The sequence below is a fragment of the Podarcis pityusensis genome (assembly GCF_964106645.2).
Source record: "Podarcis pityusensis genome assembly, chromosome: 5".
Taxonomy (NCBI): Eukaryota; Metazoa; Chordata; class Lepidosauria; order Squamata; family Lacertidae; genus Podarcis; species Podarcis pityusensis.
In genome coordinates, this window is record NC_138032.1 from 24,846,970 (window position 1) to 24,868,141 (window position 21,172).

At 42.7% G+C, this 21,172-nt stretch overlaps 1 protein-coding gene across 1 annotated transcript in view; it reads left to right on the forward strand.

Annotated features, from left to right (window-relative positions):
* LOC308478502 (uncharacterized protein) overlaps positions 1-20,967 on the forward strand; it is an 84,555-nt gene extending 63,588 nt beyond the window's left edge. The window contains exons 4-8 of the mRNA XM_081008359.1: positions 14,777-14,857; positions 15,825-15,914; positions 16,491-16,992; positions 17,352-17,465; positions 20,882-20,967. Coding sequence (XP_080864485.1) covers positions 14,777-14,857; positions 15,825-15,877 — 134 coding nt within the window. The 3' untranslated portion in view covers positions 15,878-15,914; positions 16,491-16,992; positions 17,352-17,465; positions 20,882-20,967. The remainder of the gene's footprint in view (positions 1-14,776; positions 14,858-15,824; positions 15,915-16,490; positions 16,993-17,351; positions 17,466-20,881) is intronic.
* The last annotated feature ends 205 nt before the right edge of the window (positions 20,968-21,172 follow it).

The following is a 21,172-nucleotide window of genomic DNA, read 5'->3' on the forward strand; positions in this document are numbered from 1 at the left end:
TAAGATTGGCCTATAAAATGCCAGATTTTCCCCATAATATATAACATTTTTAGTTCCAGTTAAGAATGGCATTCATATAATTGTTTACTTCCACAAATATTCATGTAGTGAATCATCATTGGCTGCAGCTGTAATGTGCATTTTCTGTCATGTTGGATTCTAAGCAGAAGGTTATTTGGCCGATTAGTCGGGAAAAATTCTTAGAAAGATATCATCTGGAGTGTGAATAAGTATGGTCCAACTCATTTGATGAATTTTGAGCTGCTGAATCCAAACACTGAGTCTAATTTGCTGTCTTTTCTTAGCAAACGGTTTATAAATATTGCAGAGAGAGAAAAAAAGACAATTGTCACATGCCTTCAGAAGGCATAGGAAACATCTCATTTCACAGATTTTGGGTGCTAAATATGAATGATTATGTTATCAGACATTGGATGCTACTTTTTGTTTAAAATGCCTAGTGTTGTCTAGTATTGATGCAGAGACAGCAACTGTCAATCCCATACGCTTGTACCATCATATCCAATTTTATTTGATTGCTGTATGTGTTGAATTTGAATAAATTTGCATATTTTTTATTTTTTTTAAACTCACAATTGTAGCTCAGCTTTGCATGTCTCAGCTTGGCAGATTTGCTTTCGAACTTGAACTTTTAAACACCTTGCAACTGAAACGTGTGGGTTTTTCCTCTCCATTTTTGAAAAGCTGTAGAATAGTGTTATGCGTTTGCAAAGGAGGCAAGTATCCCATAATGTTCCTGCAAGCTCCTTATGCAGCCACACCAGTTTCTCTAGTCTTCTCCCACTATTCTTTTTTGGTGGAATTGTCTGAACTTCATAAGCTGCTAAATAATGAAAACTATGTTACTTTGTGTGTCTCTTTATTTCTACTGCTGGCCAGGAAATCAAGAACTAAATTTGTGGCTCAACTCTGAAAGTTGTTGTTATTGTCCTACAGCTTTTAGGTAGACAAAACCGAACAATCTTCCTATATGTATGTGCATGTGTTCATGTGTATAGATAGACACAGACTTACAGCCCCCTCTATATTCATTAATATCCATTGGAATATTCATATGCCGAAGTTCCAACAAAACCATTTGTTTTGTTTCTTCTAGGCATATATTTCTTAAAATGAAAATTTGATCTGCTAGAACAGGCATAGGCAAACTCAGCCCTCCAGATGTTTTGGGACTACAACTCCCATCACCCTAGCTAACAGAACCAGTGGTCAGGGATGATGGGAGTTGTAGTCCCAAAACATCTGTAGCAGGGGTAGGCAACCTAAGGCCCGTGGGCCGGATGCAGGCCAATCGCCTTCTCAATCCGGCCTGCGGACGGTCCGGGAATCAGCGTGTTTTTACATGAGTAGAATGTTTCTTTTTATTTAAAATGCATCTCTGGGTTATTTGTGGGGCCTGCCTGGTGTTTTTACATGAGTAGAATGTGTGCTTTTATTTAAAATGCATCTCTGGGTTATTTGTGGGGAATAGGAATTCGTTCATTATTTTTTTCCTAAATATAGTCTGGCCCACCACATGGTCTGAGGGACAGTGGACTGGCCCACAGCTGAAAAAGGTTCCTGACCCCTGATGAGGGCCAAGTTTGCCTATGCCTGTGCTAGAAAACCGCTAGATGCAACTCTAAATTCCCCCTATCAAATTACGATTATTCTTTATTAAAACAGTTACAGTGGTACCTCTAGTTACGAACTTAATTCAAGAGGTCCCTTCTTAACCTGAAACTGTTCTTAACTAGAAGTGTGCATTTGCTAATGGGGCCCCTTGCTGCCGCTGCGCCGCCAGCACATGATTTCTGTTTTCATCCTGTGGCAGAGTTCTCAACTCAAAGTAACTCTTCCAGGTTAGTGGAGTTTGTAACCTGAAGTGTTTGTAACCTGAGGCGTTTGTAACTCGGGGTACCACTGTACTTAACAAGCAATGCAGAAGTGCCTGATGTGAACAAGAGGTAGCCTGACACAATTACTGTCCTTTTCTTAGTCATGAAGACTGACTACAGAGCATGCAAGGAGCACCTTGTAGTTTGCCTGTTCAAATGTATCACCAGCTACCTGCCTACCCACCTGACTCCCCATCCACTCCCCCTTGCTTCCACCACCCTTCCTACCCAATGAAAGAAGGGACTGCTAGTGTTTTTAAGCACACACAAAAATCCCCACTCGTCTTCAGGAACAGCAGTGCCTCTTCACTTTTTTGGCAGAGCTAACAGAGCTGCTGAGTCCTAAAGAAAGCAAAATAGATTCTATGGAGCAGCCCAGCAGAGGCGGTGACTGATTCACTGTCGTATATTTTTGTCTGTATGTGTCAGGCGGCAGTGGTTCTACAACCCCCCCCCCGCCCCGCCCCGCAGGTCACCAGGAACGGATAAGAAAAGGAAAAGTTCTTACCAACTGCTTTTCATTCAATATTCACAGAGAGAGGCTTGGAACGCTGCCTCTTAACATAACGGCTTTGCTCCGAGTGAGTCTCCACCTCCTCCCTCTCTCCTTTCATGTGTCATCACTATGGGTGCTGAGATGTGCCCTCTGCCTCTGAGATCTCTGCTGTCCTACTTTCAACGCCCGCCGGGTTCTGGGAGAGGGAGGTCCTAGAATGCTTTCTAAAGACATTGTGTCCATCAGATGGTGCTTCTTCTTCCTCCTCTCCCATTATTTCCCAGCTTTTCTGTTCATCTGCCTCTGAGCTGTGATGTCCCTCAAACCCCTGTTGTAATTTTGAACTGTCTTCTTCTTCTCTGGAAGGGTCAGGCTAGGGAGGCGGTCTCCACCATTCTTCCTCTGCCTGGTCCCTAACATCATGTTATGCACATAAAACTTCCCAGGACTTCTTCAACTGTAGATCTTCTAGCTCCCTGGATGCTTCTGACTGAATGAAAATGTCCGGCAATTATTATTTGTTCATGAAATTAAACCACAACTACTTCTTCTCCTCTCTTTTTTTGAAGAAAGAACATCTTTATTTTATTAAAATTATGTGGTCGCAAATAACCAACCCATTTACAAGAAAAGCATGCAGTCCCAACAGGCCTTTTTGGGATCACACGTAGTAGTGGGCTTGCACAGATAAAATTCACCCGCTGCCTACTTTCCCATCCCTATCACCCAGGATGAGCATTTGATTGATAGAGGGAAATGTTTTAACAGAAGAATAAGTCCTTCAGTATTGCCACTTTGAACACAGTATGACAGAGTTATCCTTCTTTAATTCTGCATAAGAAGAACCCTGTTGGATCAGGCCAAAGGCCCGTTTATTCCAGCATCCTGTTCTCACAGTCACATGCCTGTGGGAAGCCTGCAAGCAACTATCTTTGAAAATGTGCGCGTTTCTGAATTTTGTGACACAATTCTTCAAGCAAAAAGATGTGTACAAAATTGTATGTTAGAAGAAAGTGTGCAAAAATGCATGTTTTAATGAAAAGAACATTAAAATGCATCATATTTATGCGCGCGTGCACACACACACACACACACACACACGAGTATATTGAGAGAAATGGGCACTAAAATGTAGACAATTTTTTCTGATGATTGAAAAACAATCACAAACTAATGTAGAAACGCAGCAAATTGAACTTCATACTGAAAAAATGAGAAACGTAGAAAAACTGAAATAGACAGATTTGTTCATCTCTCCTATTCCAATCAACGTTGTATCGATTGTCTGCAAAGAGGAAATAAAAGCAACAAATGTTGACACTGAAATCATCACTGGATCAAAAAGACCAGCTTTAGCTAGCATTAGCCAGCATGAAACTCCCCAGATGGTATTGGGCTACAGCTTCCATTAGACTCAGCCAGCATGATGGAATAGTAGTCCAACAAAATCTTAAGGGCACCACATTTGCTACTTCTGCAGCAGTACATAAAAAATAACATTGCAGAGCAAATACAATAATGACATGCAGTGGCATACATTAAGGTATAACAGAAGATAGGCAGTCTACATACTGTGGTGTCATGTGGCAATGCTTTTATCTTAACAAATATTTCAGTGTTGGCGATTTCTGAAGAATAGCAACCTCAAATAGCTGATCAACATTCAGATTCAGCACTTCAGAAATCTATGCTATTAAACTGAGTCACAACAGCTTACATCTAAATAGACCTCAGTTCAGGTTTTCACCTGTCATAAATAGTTACCTTGGTGATTCATTTCAGTGGCTTATGCCTCAATAGAAAACCAAATGTTTGCTTATCATGAACTTCAATTGACTTGGACTGTGTACGTATGTAAACGTACTTTAAAATATACTCTGAAACTTCTGCACTGGGTTGTCAGGAACATTTATTATTTGTTTTCCTCAATTTTTTAATTAAAAACAGCCAGTATAACCATCACTCTGCACTGTTAAGGGACCCCCATTTTAATATGGTGGATTTCTTTCTTCCTTCCTTCCTTCCTTCCTTCCTTCCTTCCTTCCTTCCTTCCTTTCACAGTGTGTTCCTTCAACAGATTGCTAGGCCACTGAAAGGATCTTCTTGCATGCTCTCAGGCAAAGGGTTCATTCCACACACACACCAGTGTAGTGACATGCTAGTACAGGCTGATAAATGATAGCAAACTCTTGATATACCTTTGATCAGTTACTGTGTGATAGCATTCATCCATTCCTGAGACTGGTGGAAAGACTTACTAGTGGGAACCACAACCCCTTATGATACTTCATACCTCCCATGGTTCAGTCTGGATCACTGGTACCTTTTGCAGAGGAACTGGTAGGGAAGGACTGTAGCTCAGTGGTAGTTGCACACAAAACATCCCAGGCTCAAGTCATGACATCTCCATGCAGGCCTAGGAAAGATTCCTCTATGAGAGTCTGGAGAAATACTACCAATTCGAAGGACTGCTTACAGGTATGAGGGAGCCCTGGGTAAGGTGTCCTTCACCCCACTCCAAACCTAGTTCCTCCTTTTGATGAACTCAGTGGTTAGGGGCAAGCATTGGTGGTAGACACAGAAAGACTGGGTGGAAGGATCTTCATGTCTGGCAACCCATTCACAAGCTACAAAGGTTGGTAGGGCATTCTGGTGAAGGGGAATGCCATTAGTTGTGAGGTGTCCCATTCATCAGTAATAACCTGTTGTTGCTGAAGATCCAATCAGACTGGAAGCATTGGTTCCTAATTCTGCCCTCACTCTGAGGGTGTCCATTTTGAAGCCAATGCAGGGGGAATTGGAAAGATGTAGAAAGAAGCAGTGTCTTCTATCTGGAAAAAGGATAGGAATTAAATGAATAATAATAATGGCAGAGAGAAAGAGAAATTAACTCAGTTGATAGGAACGGTGAGTTCAGTAGCCTAAGTTCAGCCAGCAACATGGGTTTGAGCACGGTAGGAGGTAAGGTTCATGCCATAAATTGCCTTAAATTCACTTTTGAAGTGACCAGTGGGTTTTACAAAGAGATGCCCAATTTGACTTACATCAAAAATTTGAGCTTCCTTAGTTCTGAAGTTCAAAAATAAATCTGTCCAAAAGATTGATCAGTTAGTAACTGCTATATCTTGAGAGGCAGAAAAATCTCCAGAGACTAAAGTTTAGAAGGTGACAGAAAATCAAAACCATATGCAGTTTTTCTAGGAAAACCAGATAGATGGCAAACGTTATGGCATTTATTGTCAGTGCTGTCCATGTCTTCTGTTTGATAGCATTTATTCTTCCCTTCAAGGAGAAAAACAAGTTTTCTTCCTAAACAAGCTCATGCTATAACTGCCATTCACACAATATGTATAGCAGAATGTTTCCTTCTGGCTTGCATTGCTTAAAAGTGGGGCTGAGCCAAAAATTTATCGGAAACATTCTTTCTGAGATTTTTCCATTCTGATTCCCCCTAGAAAAAGAAGCCTGCTTTGCAGAATTTAATATTCTCCACAATATTCACCACCTTTCTGTGGCCCCCACACAGTGTCCCATAATATTCCAGCTTTCCAGTGTCGGGTAGAACTGAAGGCAGTTGAACTGAATTGTCTTACACCATACTGGGCTGTATCAGTGGAGCAGAAATAAGAGTGGGGAAACACTCTGGTTTCCTCCATATGCTTCCAGGCTTGGGGCGGGGGAAGAAAACTGTTTTAGAAGAGGAGGGTGATTTATGCACACTCTTGACAGGGATGCCTCTTGAATGTGACTCAATTTCTCCGCACTTTCTGGGTATGGTGAGGGAACAAGACAGGTAAGGAACCAACAGCTTCCTGACACATCTCCTATATGGCCCTACCAATATCATAGCTCTGACATTAGTTAGGCCAGGGTGATCAAGGAGCCTGAGATGGGGAGAGAGATTCTGACATCAGATCTCATTCTTCAGAATCCAAGCCCTGTTTCCAGCGTCAGAGGGACAGATCTGATCTATCCCATTGCCCCATGTGACAAAAAAATGTTTGTTTATTATCCATCATAGATACCAGTGGGGGGGGGGGGAATGCTTTTCAGTAGACAGTTTGGCTGTTGTTATCATTTGGAATGTGGAGAGCCAAGCAAAGATGAGATAATTATGAGGACAGTCAATGACCTACAGAGTGCCTGGCCTGCATTTAATAGTGTGCTGGCAGTGTGGGAACAGAGCAAATAGAGGGCAGAGAAAGGAGGGCAGTGAAAGGACAAAGCCAACATTTCACTGGGTTAAGCAGGCCATGACTTTATTGCATCAGCTTCCAGATTCTTTGGCACTGCATGTCCATGGGCTACTCCAATGTTATAGACTGCCAGTGGTACCTTCAGCTTGAGGAGCATGTTAAGGAAGACTGATGGAGATTTTTTAAAATAAAAACAAACATGGCAGACACTGTGAGATGCTTCTCCTGTCTGTCCAGTGCCACCACTGACCTGGATGTGTGGCTGATCGCCAGCTGTTCCCTTGAAGCTTCTCAAATGGCACACACATTTGGTCCTAATGGAGAAGCTATTAAAAAAGAAGAAAAGTTCTGTACTTCCCTCTCCCACCCCTTTGAAACTGTACAGATTCCCTGGGTTTGCTAAATACAATCTCGATGGAGAGTGATTGGTGGAAACAATACCCCGCCACACACACACCTTTTATGAATGGGAGTGTATCTAGTGATGAGGAATTCATCTTTACACCACAAGGTGTATTACAAGGACCAATAGCCATTTGATGTAGCTAAGATGCATCTAATGTAAAATGTGTTGAATGAAATGTGACACTGTGCAGCAAATTAAGCTGTGTCTCTCAGAACAAGCAATATCACTGAAGCTTAAGAGGATTGTAAAGGGATTAGGCAGTTACATAGATGATGAGAACATCTACTGCTTCATTTGGCAGATTAAGGGATGCTGGTGGTTGCTGTTTTGGGTTAAAATATAAAGTCTCCATCTAAATAAAACCTGAAGGTAAGCTCTATATTAGCAACTCTACCCAACAGGTTAATGTGATATATATATAAGCTTATATAGGATTCACATAGGTAAAACAATCAGACGAAAAGCAGAAACAATATAGACAGAAGGAGCCCTGCAAAGTCCAATCATAAAAGCTTCACAATGGTAGAACTTGAAAACATTGAAAGCCTTTCCAGATGTCTGCAGGGTTTTGGCACTGGTGGGTTTCCCACAATAGGGTAGTTCCTCCGACACTGATGGGACTGCAACAGAGATGGACTGTGTAACTGAATCATGCACATTTGTATGGCTAGTATTAAACTACCAAATCTAATCAGTGCAAGGATTTCCTCTTGTGCAATGGGAGTTCCCTCCTCTCATTCCCCGGTGTGCATCATGTGCCCCTCCCCCAATCTGCTCCAGGGTTTTTGGGGAACCCTAGAACAGATTTTAGGAGGCAAAAAGGGGGGGGAATAGAAGGAAGGAGAACCTTCTGCTGCACAAGGAGAAATATACACTGGGTTCCACTGTATGTCTTCCATGTGGCAGCATTTTCAGTAAAAGGTAAAGGGACCCCTGACCATTAGATCCAGTCATGGCTGACTCTGGGGTTGCGGCGCTCATCTCGCTTTATTGGCCGAGGGAGCTGGCGTACAAGTGACCAGCATGACTAAGCTGCTTCTGGCGAACCAGAGCAGCGCACGGAAATGCCGTTTACCTTCCTGCGGGAGCGGTACCTATTTATCTACTTGCACTTTGACGTGCTTTCGAACTGCTAGGTTGGCAGGAGCAGAGACTGAGCAACGGGAGCTCACCTCGTCGCAGGGATTCGAACCGCCAACCTTCTGATCGGCAAGTCCTAGGCTCTGTGGTTTAACCCACAGCACCACCCGTGTCCCTCAGCATTTCCAGTACCACGTAGCAAAACCACTATTTTTTAATTCTGCCCCTTGTTATCTGGATGATTTTTTCAGAATGAAAAAGCACACGAACAAACATATCTATATGTAAAGCTGAGCGTTTGGGGGCAAAATTCATATATTGCTTTAACTTTAAAACAATATATGTTTTGGCAATTTGGGGGGGGATCAGATGTGGTAGATCACTTGTTTCAGTTAGAATACTGATGCTGCTGTCCTATGTACAATTACTTGAGTGTTACGCCTATTGAACTCAGTGGGACTCACTTCTGAGCAGAGATGTAAAGTGTCTGAAGAAGGCTGGGGCAGGGCTGGGGACAGTGGAGGAGCTTCAAGCTCCAGTGGGGGTGGGGCGGAGAGCAGGCGTGGCTGGTGCCTGTCCCGGGGGTGTGGCATGCCGCCCGCACCCCTGTTCCTCCGCCAGTGGCTGGGGATTGGTCCTACTCTCTGTTTTGGGTGTGTGTGAAATTGAAATGTACACTATGCTTACTTTCTTATTAAACATAAACTTATTTGCTGCTCATGTAATATGAAATGCAACATTTACACTTTACAGAGTAATCCTATGGAGGTGGGGGGAGTTAGTAGCAGAGGAAGTGTCACTTCCGCAGACGTGTTGGGCTTGTGCAAAATGTGATGTATGAGCTATTTACCCTTTTATTCTTTTTCTCTTCTCATGAAGATAGCAGTGCCTTTTGGATTTTAACTTTGCGTCTCTCTAGGAATGATTTAAGAATGCTGTAGATTGTCTTAAGAAGATTTCACTCACTCCGAAAGCAAGTAAAAAAATAAATAAATCATGGGAGTGTTTTCCAATTTTTGTTTTTGTAAATGGGGGTGGGGGGTATAATCAGAAGAAGGACAGGAAGGGGATAACTTCCCTCTGATTTCTTGCAGGTTGTTTTTGTGTGGGGGGGCGGTGTCTACTTCAGAGTAAACATGCCTAGCATGGGACACAAGGCCTAATGTGAGAAGAGGCATACTGTGTGCTCTGTCTACTGCTTTGAAACAGCAAAGCACAAAGAACAGATGCCATCAAATCACACCCTGTGTACACAAATCGAATTAATTGCCTCCATTTAAAATTATTGATCCTTTTCAGATGCATCCTTTCTGACCTATGTTGCGGAGGCATCATTTATTTATATCATACCTTGTTATTCTGCAACCGTAACTTGTTGACTGATGATTACAGTTGTTGAGCTTTATGCCTTCAAAGTCTTCGCAAGTTAAAGATGGGGGCTTACTGTTGTAATTGGCTAACAGTCAAACTTGGTGCCTTTTCAAGTTCCCTTTCCTACCCGCTGAAACTTCTGTAGCTTTCTCTTTGTTTTAATTCTTTTTCTTCTGAACCTTTAAAGTTCCGAATTCTTTCTCTGGTCTCCTTTGTGTTATTATTTTAAAGAATCTATTGCTCTGCCTCCCTCCATGGTGCACTGCATGTTTTCTTTGTATTATGCTTTTCTTCTTCTCCTTTTGTACATTTTGCCTTTTTTGATTTCTGCTGCTTGAAAAACTCTTTTCTACTCCTCTAGACATTTATTGTCTTTTTCAACCCGTTCTTTTGTGGACGGCGTCTAATTAATTTATTACTGGTCTGAAGATTTGCCTCTGATGTCTCCAAAATTTGCTGGGGCAAGACTGAAGGAAGGCATAACGGCCAGCTTCCTTCACACTAGATGTTTGAGAGTAACTGATGAATTATATTCTCAAGCCTACCAGTTCCAAAACTAGAGTGTGGATCCAAGTTCTTTTTACTCCTCAGATGTTATTACGTTATGAAATTCCAAATCAATTTCCAGATTGGCCCCTTGCTGTTAAAAGCTATTGATCAGGAATCATCACTCATGTGTTTGTGAAATACTCCACAATGATCCCTTTTCTTTTGATTCTGACCACTTAATTTAAACCCTGATTTTCTCCTTCTTTCCGGTAACTGAATTGTGCCACATCCTCATCTCTTTAATAGGATATTTGCCCCTCTTTGTCTACCATTTTTAAAGCTGTAAGAACTGTATTAAATCTGTTCGATGGAATCAGTCAATACTGAGCAGATCAGGGTGGTAAAACCGATTACTAAAAAGAAAAAGGGAAATCAATGCAGTGAAGTGCAGTAACTCTCCTGGGCATATTAACCTTAATTGTGATTCTTGTTGGCCAGTTTCTTATACTTTTCCTCTTGTGCTTCAGGGTTCTTCTGCTGGAACAGCATGCTTGTTGATGGCTGTTCTACCTATAAACCACTGGCAGGTTTAATAGGATTTAGATTATTTAAACGATGGAAGTTTTATGGATATGCTTTTATATGTATAAAGTAATGATGTAATACACTTTCCTCCGCTGATTCATGCATTCCAGTAAGATTGCTAGGAGCTAACAACATTCTGAGGTTGCCTTGGAATAAGAAGGCATTATAGAATCAGAGTTAGAAGAAATCTTGGAAGTCATTCATTCCTTCATTGCAGGGGTTTAGACTATTTATTATTAATTTTATGTATCTGCTCCGGCAGGAAGGTAAACGGCATTTCCATGCTCTGCTCTGGTTTCACCTGAAGCGGCTTAGTGATGCTTGCAACATGACCCGGAAAAACTGTCTGCGGACAAACGTTGGCTCCCTCGGCCAGTAAAGCGAGATGAGTGCTGCAACCCCAGAGTCATCCGCGACTGGACTTAACTGTCAGGGGTCCTTTACCTTTACCTTTATGTACCATATTTTTTACTCTATAAGACTCGCTTTTCCCCTCCTAAAAAGTAAGGGGAAATGTGTGTGCGTCTTATGGAGCGAATGCAGGCTGCACAGCTATCCCAGAAGCCAGAACAGTGAGAGGGATTGCTGCTTTCACTGCGCAGTGATCCCTCTTGCTGTTCTGGCTTCTGAGATTCAGAATATTTTTTTTCTTGTTTTCCTGCTCCAAAAATTAGGTGCGTCTTGTGGTCTGGTGCGTCTTATAGAGCGAAAAATACCGCCCTTCATCACAAGATCTCAGGGCTAAAATTAGATGAGCCTTTGGGTTCCCTTCCAGTGCTACAATTCTATGAACGCCAACTTCTTGCTCAGTGCAGGATTACAATATAGGATGTAACTACAGCATCCCTAAAAGATAGCTCCCCAGCCTCTGCTTAAAGGAGTCTTCCACCTCCAATCTCTTCCACTGTTCAACAGGTCTTAGCTTTAGAAGGTTTCTCCTAATATGCATTCAAAACCTGCTCCCCTGCTATTTCTGTCCGGTGGGCTGTAGTCAACTAGGTTCGACTCAGTTTAGACCCAATGACATTAAAGGACACAAGCTAGTAATGTCTATTCATTTCAGTGGGTCTCACTCACTGAGTGGAACCAACATTGACTACTACTCCACAGTTCTAATCCTGCCCTCTAGGCCCTTGGGAGTGGGGCTTCAAGTTTTACTGGGGAGATATTTTGAAGAATCAGCTAAAAGTGAAAATGACACCTCAAGCTGCTCAAGACCCTCCAAGTATCTCTATTTTCCAGGGGCAGTCCTGGATTTACAGAAGCTGTCCCAGTTTCTGATTTGATCCCGGAACGTCCCACTTTTCCTTATTTTCACTGGAGAAATATCAGAGTTTTCTGACCCCTGAGCTATCTGAAGACAGCCCTGTATAGGGAATCTTTTAAAAAATGTAATGCTTTGTTATGTTTTTATATATGTTGGAAGGTGCCCAGAGTGGCTGGGGCAACCCAGTCAGTTGGGTGGGATATAAATAGGAAACTTATGATGATGGTGATGGAATAGAACTCCCCTGAGGTACGCGGGTGGCGCTGTGGGTTAAACCACAGAGCCTAGGACTTGCCGATCAGAAGGTTGGCGGTTTGAATCCCCGTGACGGGGTGAGCTCCCGTTGTTCGGTCCCTGCTCCTGCCAACCTAGCAGTTCGAAAGCACGTCAAAGTGCAAGTAGATAAATAGGTACCGCTCCGGCGGGAAGGTAAACGGCATTTCCGTGCGCTGCTCTGGTTCGCCAGAAGTGGCTTAGTCATGATGGCCACATGACCTGGAAGCTGTACACTGGCTCCCTCAGCCAATAAAGTGAGATGAGCGCCGCAACCCCAGGGTCGGCCACGACTGGACCTAATGGTCAGGGGCCCCTTTACCTTACCTATTTTCATCATAGAAATGTTGGAAGGTATATGAATCTACAGGAATCGCATTCAGGTTGATTAATTTGATTTTTTTTTATCTCTCTTCAGCTAAAGAAGAAGAAGAAGAAGCCTCCTAGGGCAGCCTTATGTTAGTTCCCAGAGCTAGCACAAAATGCTAGCAGTACTAGCAGTATTATTTGTGCCAACCGAGGGAACTGTTATGTACCAAAGTTCTCACCCTGGGCCAGCAGGGGAATACTGTAGATAGTTTTCCCTCAGGTCCGCATATGCAAATAAGGAATTGAAAGTGACGTTCAGTGATTGGATAGTTACAGAAAGTTGTTACTGTTGTTTTGTCGTGGAGCTCTATATAAGCAGGTTGGTTGAACCCTTCGGTCAGTTCTGTTCTGGCCTGTGAATAAACAAGAGCTGTTTGAAGAATTGCTGTGTTGTCTGATATGTTCACCCACAACTTAACAGGAACTACACATACGCCTTTTGAACTTCGGCATGGAAGAGTACCTAACATGTCCCACATAGGTGTGTTTGACACAGGATTGGCAACAGCAGCAGAGGCTGGGGGGGGCAGCAGCTGAATAAGCCCAAGAACATGGAGATTGTTGCATTTCTGCCTTGAACATCACTTGCCAGAAGAGCTGCGCAGAGATGTAGCTTAATAACTAATAAGTTAAAGTACACCACTGTTGTAGGTATTTCAACTAGATCAGGGTTCTCCTGTATGATGGATGTATATGTGTGTTTTAATGAACTGAAGAGACTGAACAGAATGAAAGATTCCATTGTCTTCCAAGACAGGCAGATGCCAGCAAGCCAGCTATATGCCAGCTAGTCTTGTGCTTTATGCTTACGAGCAGGCTAGCTGTGCTATGTGCTATGTCTTGCTTCATTCTTGCAGAGTAGCCTGTTAGGAGCTCATCCTACACTCGAATAGGACCCTGGTAGAGACACAAGCCCGACTGGCATGTTCTCTCCCTCCTGGCCAATCGTTCGGGAACTTCAAAAGCTTTCTTCTGCCCGAACATCACAGCGACCGATGCCAACAGACATCGGCACACTTAGGGATCCGCAGAGTCTTCGCAGTTGCGTAACAGACCTCAGCAACTCAGCATTTTGGCTAATCTACTTTATTTACATATAAACACATATGGAGCACTGCAACATGGTTCCATCTCTCTCTAGCATCAGACAGCAAAGAGAAAAAGAACAAAGGACAAAAGTCCCACTTCACGGAACACAGTAACACAAACATCCTGTCTCCATCACTTCCCACTCTGTGGAGTCAAAACATATATCGTCATGTGAAAGACAACAATCCTATGACTGCAATCATGGAGCAGGAATTCTAACATCGCCTTCCCACAAAAGGGTGTTTATTGCCTCAGAATCACAAAGAACGGCTGTACTTTTGCAAAACAGCCTCTAATCTAGAAATATATTATTCCATCTTCAGAAAGCAGGAGAGAATTCTGGGAAATTTCTTCACATGAATTTACTGGATGTGATATTCCATCCAGGAGAAATGGTTTGGGGGCGTGTGTGTGTGTGTGTGTGTGTGTGTGTGTGTTTAAAGAGATAACTGCCTCACATAAAAAATGGCAGTGCAGCGGTAAGGATTTGCTTCTGAAGACATGCCTACTGAAGTATCAAATGTGTTTGAGGTTCCCGCCCCCGCCATATAAACACAGCCCATATTAGATCCACATTGTGAATGATAACTTTGCTACCAGAAGCATCTGTAAAGTATATATGTGTTTATAAATGAGTTAATGGTGCTCAAGTTTACCTTGGGAAAACCAGTGTGGGAACTTTTTAGTACCTGCAAATTATCACCTTGTTCTTTAGCGTAATTAACACTTCTAGTTGCAGAATAATTAAAATGTCCATCAATTCAGAAACAGCAAAACAGTTTCGGAGGTGAGAAAACTAAACAACTGAGCACATCAAGCCTCTGGGTTTCTTATGTCTTATCATTTAAGCGCATAGAGTACAATTTGCAGTATTTCAGTCCTGGCACCAGGAAAAATAAAAACTTATGGGGAGAGTAATGAAGGGAGGAAAGCTGATTTTAAACTGATGAGCTCTCTTGTATATCAAATCTTCTAAATCAGAAACTTTTCTATATTTCACCTCAATCCTTGGCATATTTACATCCAAGTAATTTATTTGTCTACATGTAAGCATCTCTGTAGATGTCATTAAAATTCTAAATAAAAATTGTGTATACTTTCTGATAAGACTGCAAGAACTAGTTTATATAATTGAATCGAACTTTAAGAGTGCAATCCTATATTCACTTTCCTAGAATAATTCACATTAAACTTCTGGGATTTGCTTCTAAGTAGACATGTATAGACGCTCTCAGATCTCTCTCTCTTTTTTTTTAGCTGAAACTCACTGGAACTCAGTTTCATCACCTCTCAGGTGGGCACCATTGCCATTCAAAGAGAACGAGGAAGGTGTTCATGGTGAGTTCCAACACCTCTTTTTCTAAAAAAATGGCACTGGGTGCTTTCAACTGAAACCCATGCGCACGCTCTCTCTCTCTCTCTCTCTCTCTCTCTCTCTAACAGCCTTCATTTTTGAATTTTGTTGTAAACCTCCAGGTCAGGGTTGTGTCGAAGCACTTCTGGCTGTGACAGGCCACATTTCAACAGTCGGTGGGTAGTCAAGGGTAAAAGTGGGTAAGCCAAACCATCACCTTTTGTCAATGGATGTCAGGCTATGGCTGCAAAGGAATGACTGGGAGTGATCTCCCTATTTTTCCTTTGTAGTAGCAGATTTAACTTCATGCACCTGACATCCTATGACATCAGGTGATTGAAGGCTTGACCAAAACAGTCTCATGGACCAAAATAAGCCCAAGGTTCCCCCCGCCCCCAGTATTGATACCAGTATTGATGCAAAGAGGAAAAAGCAAGAGATGGGGGAAGAGAAAGGGGGATAATGTGCATTGAAAATGTGAAGAAAAATGCACTCATACATAAGACTGTGTCCTTTGAATCTATATTCGGTCTTACATAACTAAATAAGCAATGTACTAGTGAAGCACATTTTTCTATTCCTAATTGCTATAAACGTAGGGAAGCCCAAGAATGTGTTGAATGGTTTCTTTAAATGTAAAGGTTCATCACTGTTCCACCCGATGTGTATGTCTTTAAGGGGCCAGAGCAAGGGCCAGAGCAAGATAACGAGACCCAGCTTTACAGCTGTGAAACATAGCAGGTGCTGCTGAATTGTATTGATTAAGCTGTGTTGGCAATTGGGTGTAGTATATAAAGAGCAGCACCTAGCTCTCCCATTACCCTGGGGGATGGGTTGGTGGTTGGGTCTGGTTTGTTGTTGATGTATTTAGTGTATAAGGAGTTTTGTTTTTGTTATTAAAACCTTGTTTAAGTTATTTTTGAGTCCCTTTTTAATGCATGGTCTCCCCAGCAAGCTCTCTGCAGCGCTACTATACTGCAAATAGCCAACAGAATGAGCCCTGAAGATTACAGCAGGAGGAGGTTCTCCCCTGTGACAGAAGTGAGTATTTTCCTCTCCATGTTTTTTGTGGTTCCCTGCATCTCTCCACCTGCCCCACCCCTGCTGGCAATTATCTCTGTTCACCCCAGAGAAATTGCGGAAGCTACACGGCTGCACGGGGGCAAAACACTTGGCAGGCTTGTGGGAACGCAAAGTTCAGCATACCATCATTCTAGTCTCCAGGGTTCAGTCTTGGTCAGTGGAGCTGCTCCTGACTTATTTTGCCATAAACACAAACTATAAGAGGTATTGCATGTTAGAAGGCAAGTAGCAAAATTTCAGTAAAAGCTGCTTTAAACATTCTCTGCATAGGGCAGGGGGGAGAGAAAGATTAGAAGGATTATGTTGAATAAAATAACTGAATTGGCACCCAAAGTGGCAACAATGATGATGTAAGAAAACAGGTTGAGGCAAGTCTAGATGGGGATTTGTGCAGTCATTTATCCAAGAAAAATGCAAATAGCTGCCTTTTATGCATCAAGGCATCATGAAGGAGTGCATATTTTTAAAGAAAAATATAGCATTGTTGTGAAACAGTGCTGGCTTGCTTCATTATTATTTTTTTGCTGGACCCAGGGAAAGGAACCAGTTGTGAACCCACAGTGACACATCGAAAACCCATAAAATGTTCACAATTGTGTATGAAGATGAAGCTGTAACTTGAAAGACAGTGTATGAGTGGTTTAAGCATTTCTGTGTATGGTGGCAAACCATCAAAGATGACCCTCAGTCTGGCAGACCGTCGACGAACAGAACGGTGGCAAATGTTGACAGAGTTTGTGAGTTATTGATGCGGGATCGAGGTTTGTCCATCCAAATGATGGCGGAAGAATTATACATTCCACATGAAATTGTTACTGAGGTTACTGATTTGTCCCACCAGATTTCTTTCCCCCCAAAAAACTTAAATCTGCACTGAAAGGGCACAGATTTTCCAGTATTTCACACATCCAAGCCACTGTGATGAGGGAACTGAAAGCAGTACGAAAAGAGGACTTTTCCAGAAGTTTCCAACAGTTCTATGAACATTGTCAGTGATTAATCGTATCAGAGGAGGCCTACTTTGAAGGCCTGTAAGGTATGTATTTTCGATTACTTCTCAGTGTCCGATTTCTGTGACCAATCACTGAACTTTCCGGTCACAACTTGTATTTTGAACACAGTGACATATTGCTTGTCATTTCATATGAAGTTTATCATTTCATATGAAGTTTTTGAAGAAGCCTGATTTACTTTGGCACCCAATAAGTGATTTGCTGGGTTTCTGATAGTTTTCTCCATAGCAAGAAGATTCTGTAATTGTTCTAATTGGTTACTAGGAACCTGATACACTTCCCCTCCTGCATATCCCATTACTGGGTAATCAGAAGGATTAGCAAAATAAAAGCCCTATTTCTTATTTTTTATTATTATTTCAAATCAAGACCATGTCATTAGTTTTGTTTAGACCCAGAATGCAGCACACCAGGTGTATGGGAACCTTACAGAAATCCACTGACCTTCCTGAGTCCGGTTTTTCTATCTTTGGCAGTCCAAGGAAAAGAAAACAAGGTAAGCAGGTAGAATAGGCTGATAGGTTATGCTGGCTGCTACATCATACATTTTGTAGGCCTGTTTTCATTTTGTTCTTTAAAAAGAGAAGTTCCATATGCTTTTAATAAAATGGTAATCCTTTTATATAGGTGGGGCATTCTTTGTCCTTTATAAAAAATTTCTGGATGAGCGCTTTTTAGAAAGAACCGCCCCCCCATCTTTTGTCGTATTTTCTTGATTTTTTTTTAAATGTTTGTAAGCTTTGTGTATTTTCTGGAACTATATCATAAGTCACCATGAGGGATTTTATGTGGAAAGCAATGAGAAAATGAAATAACATAATAAAGTCAGACTGTGAGCTGGTTGTCACGCATAGCCAGCTAAATCATTAGAAGTTTTACACAAAGTAACCTTTCTTTGATGCATAATGCTTCAGGTTTTAAAAACTCAACAACATCTTATATAACCAATTACTGATTCCCCTTGCACCCACCCCCCCCAAATATGTACCATCGGATAGCTGGTGAGAAAACACCTATTTTTAATTTACAAACCTCTGGAACACAGTCTATTGACCAGCTGTATTCTTAAATGACTTCCTCAAAAGCATCTAGTAAGAGGCATGATTGGTGCAAGCATTTTGTCCTGAGAAGTAATCCCTTTGGGATTTTAAAGAGAACCTTGAACCTGCTGTTCAAGATCAACTGAAATGAATGGAAGCTGTCTTAAGCCCCCTTCCAGGAATGGCCCTACCATTTGGCAACTGCCTCAAGTGGTAAATGCAGAGGGGCACCTATTCCTCTTGAGCTCCCTGGCTGTACCCTTCTGCTATTTTGTTTTGTTTTTTTGCTTTACCCCTCTGAGTTTGCTATGCTTCCTGTCCTGCTTCTCCGTAACTAGCCCGCTCCCTTCAGGTGTGGTGGAGAAGACAAAGATAAAAGGTAAAGGACCCCTGGACGGTTAAGTCCAGTCAAAGACGACTATGGGGTTGCGGCACTCATCTTGCTTTCAGGCTGAAGGAGCCGGCATTTGTCCACAGACAGCTTTCCAGGTTATGTGGCCAGCGTGACTAAACTGCTTCTGGCGCAATGGAACACCGTGACAGAAGCCAGAGCACACAGAAATGCCATTTACCTTCCCGCCGGAGCGGTACATATTTATCTACTTGTACTGGCGTGCTTTCAAACTGCTAGGTTGGCAGGAGCTTGGACAGAGCAATGGGAGCTCGCTCTGTCGCAGGGATTCAAACTGCCAACCTTCCGATTGGCAAGCCCAAGAGGCTCAGTGGTTTAGACCACAGCACCACCCACGTACCATCCTTGGGAAGACTATCTTGTACTGAAATAGGATTCACCCTCTTGTGGAATGGTGGAGGTGTCATCTTGTTCTTCATGTCAGACATCAAAATGTTTTGGACTGACCCTGCCCTGTTGATGCATTGGCCCTCTGTGCACAGAGGGAGAAGACTATGCCTTTTGTCTCTGGTGTTGTGTGCCAACCAGGTGCATTCCTGGCCTTTCTGTGTTAGGCAAAGATCTGAAGGAGGAGCTGGCTGTATTCATGTAGGCTCCGAGGAACATAGAAAGCTGCCTTGCACTGAGTCAGTCCACTGGTCCATCTAGCTCAGTATTGTCAACACTGACTGACAGCAACTCTCAAGGGTTTCAGACAGGAGTCTCTTCCAGCTCTAGCTGGACATACTGGGACTGAACCCAGGACTGGTCTGGTTGCAAAGCAGGTTCTCTACCAGGGAGCTACAGCCCTTCCCTCCTGCCTAATTCCTTTCAAATATTTTGAGTGCAGTCCTCAAGGCAATTGACCCCAGATGTGCAACTTAAATATCATGAGGCTACATCTGCATACTATTATTATTATCTGCATACATCGACGTACAGGGCCTTGGCCCTGTATGCCTGAAGGAGCATCTCCAACTCCATCGTCCTGCCAGACACTAGACAGTCCTTTTGGTGATTCCCTCACTACGAGACATGAAGCTACAGGCAGAGGGTAGGCAGATGGCCTTCTTGGTAGTGGTGTTTACCCTGCGGAATGCCCTCCCGTCAGATGTCAAATAGATAAACAATTATTTGACTTTTAGAAGACAACTGACGGCAGCCCTATTCAGGGTAGTTTTTAATGGTTGTTGTTTTACTGTGTTTTTAATATTTTGTTGGGAGCAGCCCAGAGTGGCTGGGGCAACATGGTCATATGGGCGGCATATGCATAATAAAATTATGATGATGATGATGATCACCACAAACATCATCATCATCATTATCACCATCATAATCTCTGGTGAATTTGTGTGCCTGCATTTTCAGGGACGCGGGTGGCGCTGTGGGTTAAACCACAGAGCCTAGGACTTGCCGTTTGGAAGGTTGGCGGTTCGAATCCCTGCGACGGGGTGAGCTCCCATTGCTCGGTCCCTGCTCCTGCCAACCTAGCAGTTCAAAAGCACATCAAAGTGCAAGTAGATAAATAAGTACCGCTCTGGTGGGAAGGTAAACGGTGTTTCCATGCGCTGCTCTGGTTTGCCAGAAGTGGCTTAGTCATGCTGGCCACATGACCCGGAAGCTGTATGGAAGCTGTACACCGGCTCCCTCGGCCAGTAAAGCGAGATGAGCGCCGCAACCCCAGAGTCGTCCGTGACTGGACCTAATGGTCGGGGTCCCTTTACCTTTACCTTAGCCTACATTTTGTGTGTGTGTGTGTGTGTGTGTGTGTGAGAGAGAGAGAGAGAGAGAGAGAGAGAAATATGTGATAAATGCAAAGGTAGTAGCTAGAATGCCAGTGATTGCCATTCTCCAGAGAAGGAGGTAGAAATCTTCAGAATGTGAGATGGGGGGGGGGGGGGATATGCAGGAAGCTATGTTTCCCCAAGGACTCTTTTTTCCCTGCAGAGGATCATTACAAAGCAATAAACAGATCAGCAATACTGCTCTACCCAAAGGACTATTTAAATATTGCTGCAAGTGAAACTTTGAAATCTTCCTAGCTCACATGTTAAATCTATATGGGAATACAATCAACTGGAGCAAATTCACACAGGCAGTCTCTGGAGGATAGCCTGACTAGGAATATTGATAGGAATTTATTGCTGTGCTGTGCTGAAACATAATAGGCAGCAGAAGAGAAAGATCTGTATCCACAGAGCGGCCCAGAAATTCCCTTGACTGCGCACTAGAGTTATTATTCACCTAGAGTGTTTATGATGAACAAATGTGGTCGTAAGAGGCAAGCGCAGAACAACAATTAAAATAGGAATAACAGGCTTTTCGCTTGGGGAAAAGAAAAGAACCCAGAACATTATGATGGGGTGAGAGAGGAACCAACAATAAAAGAATAGTGCTATTAGATACATTGCCAAGGTTAACCAGTGCATAATATTCACTTTTGGGAAGAAGTGAATTGATTTCTTTGCTTTTTCGTTTTAGATCTGGTTATGGATTTCTCTCTCTTTCTTTTTGGACTGTGTGGGTTTGGGAGAGTAGTGATCCACACATATTACTCTCAGGCCAGGATGAGTCAAAGAAGCAGTCAGATAACTCTGAGGTAAGCAGCGGGGGGGGGGGGGGATGTGGTGCCTTCCAGATGTTGTCGGGCTACATAAATTTATATTATTTATTTAAATTACTTCATCACCTCAAAGTGATCCCAGAACAGTCTCCAACAAGGCATAAAAATACAAAAACACATTAAACACAGAACAATGACTGTATTCAGTG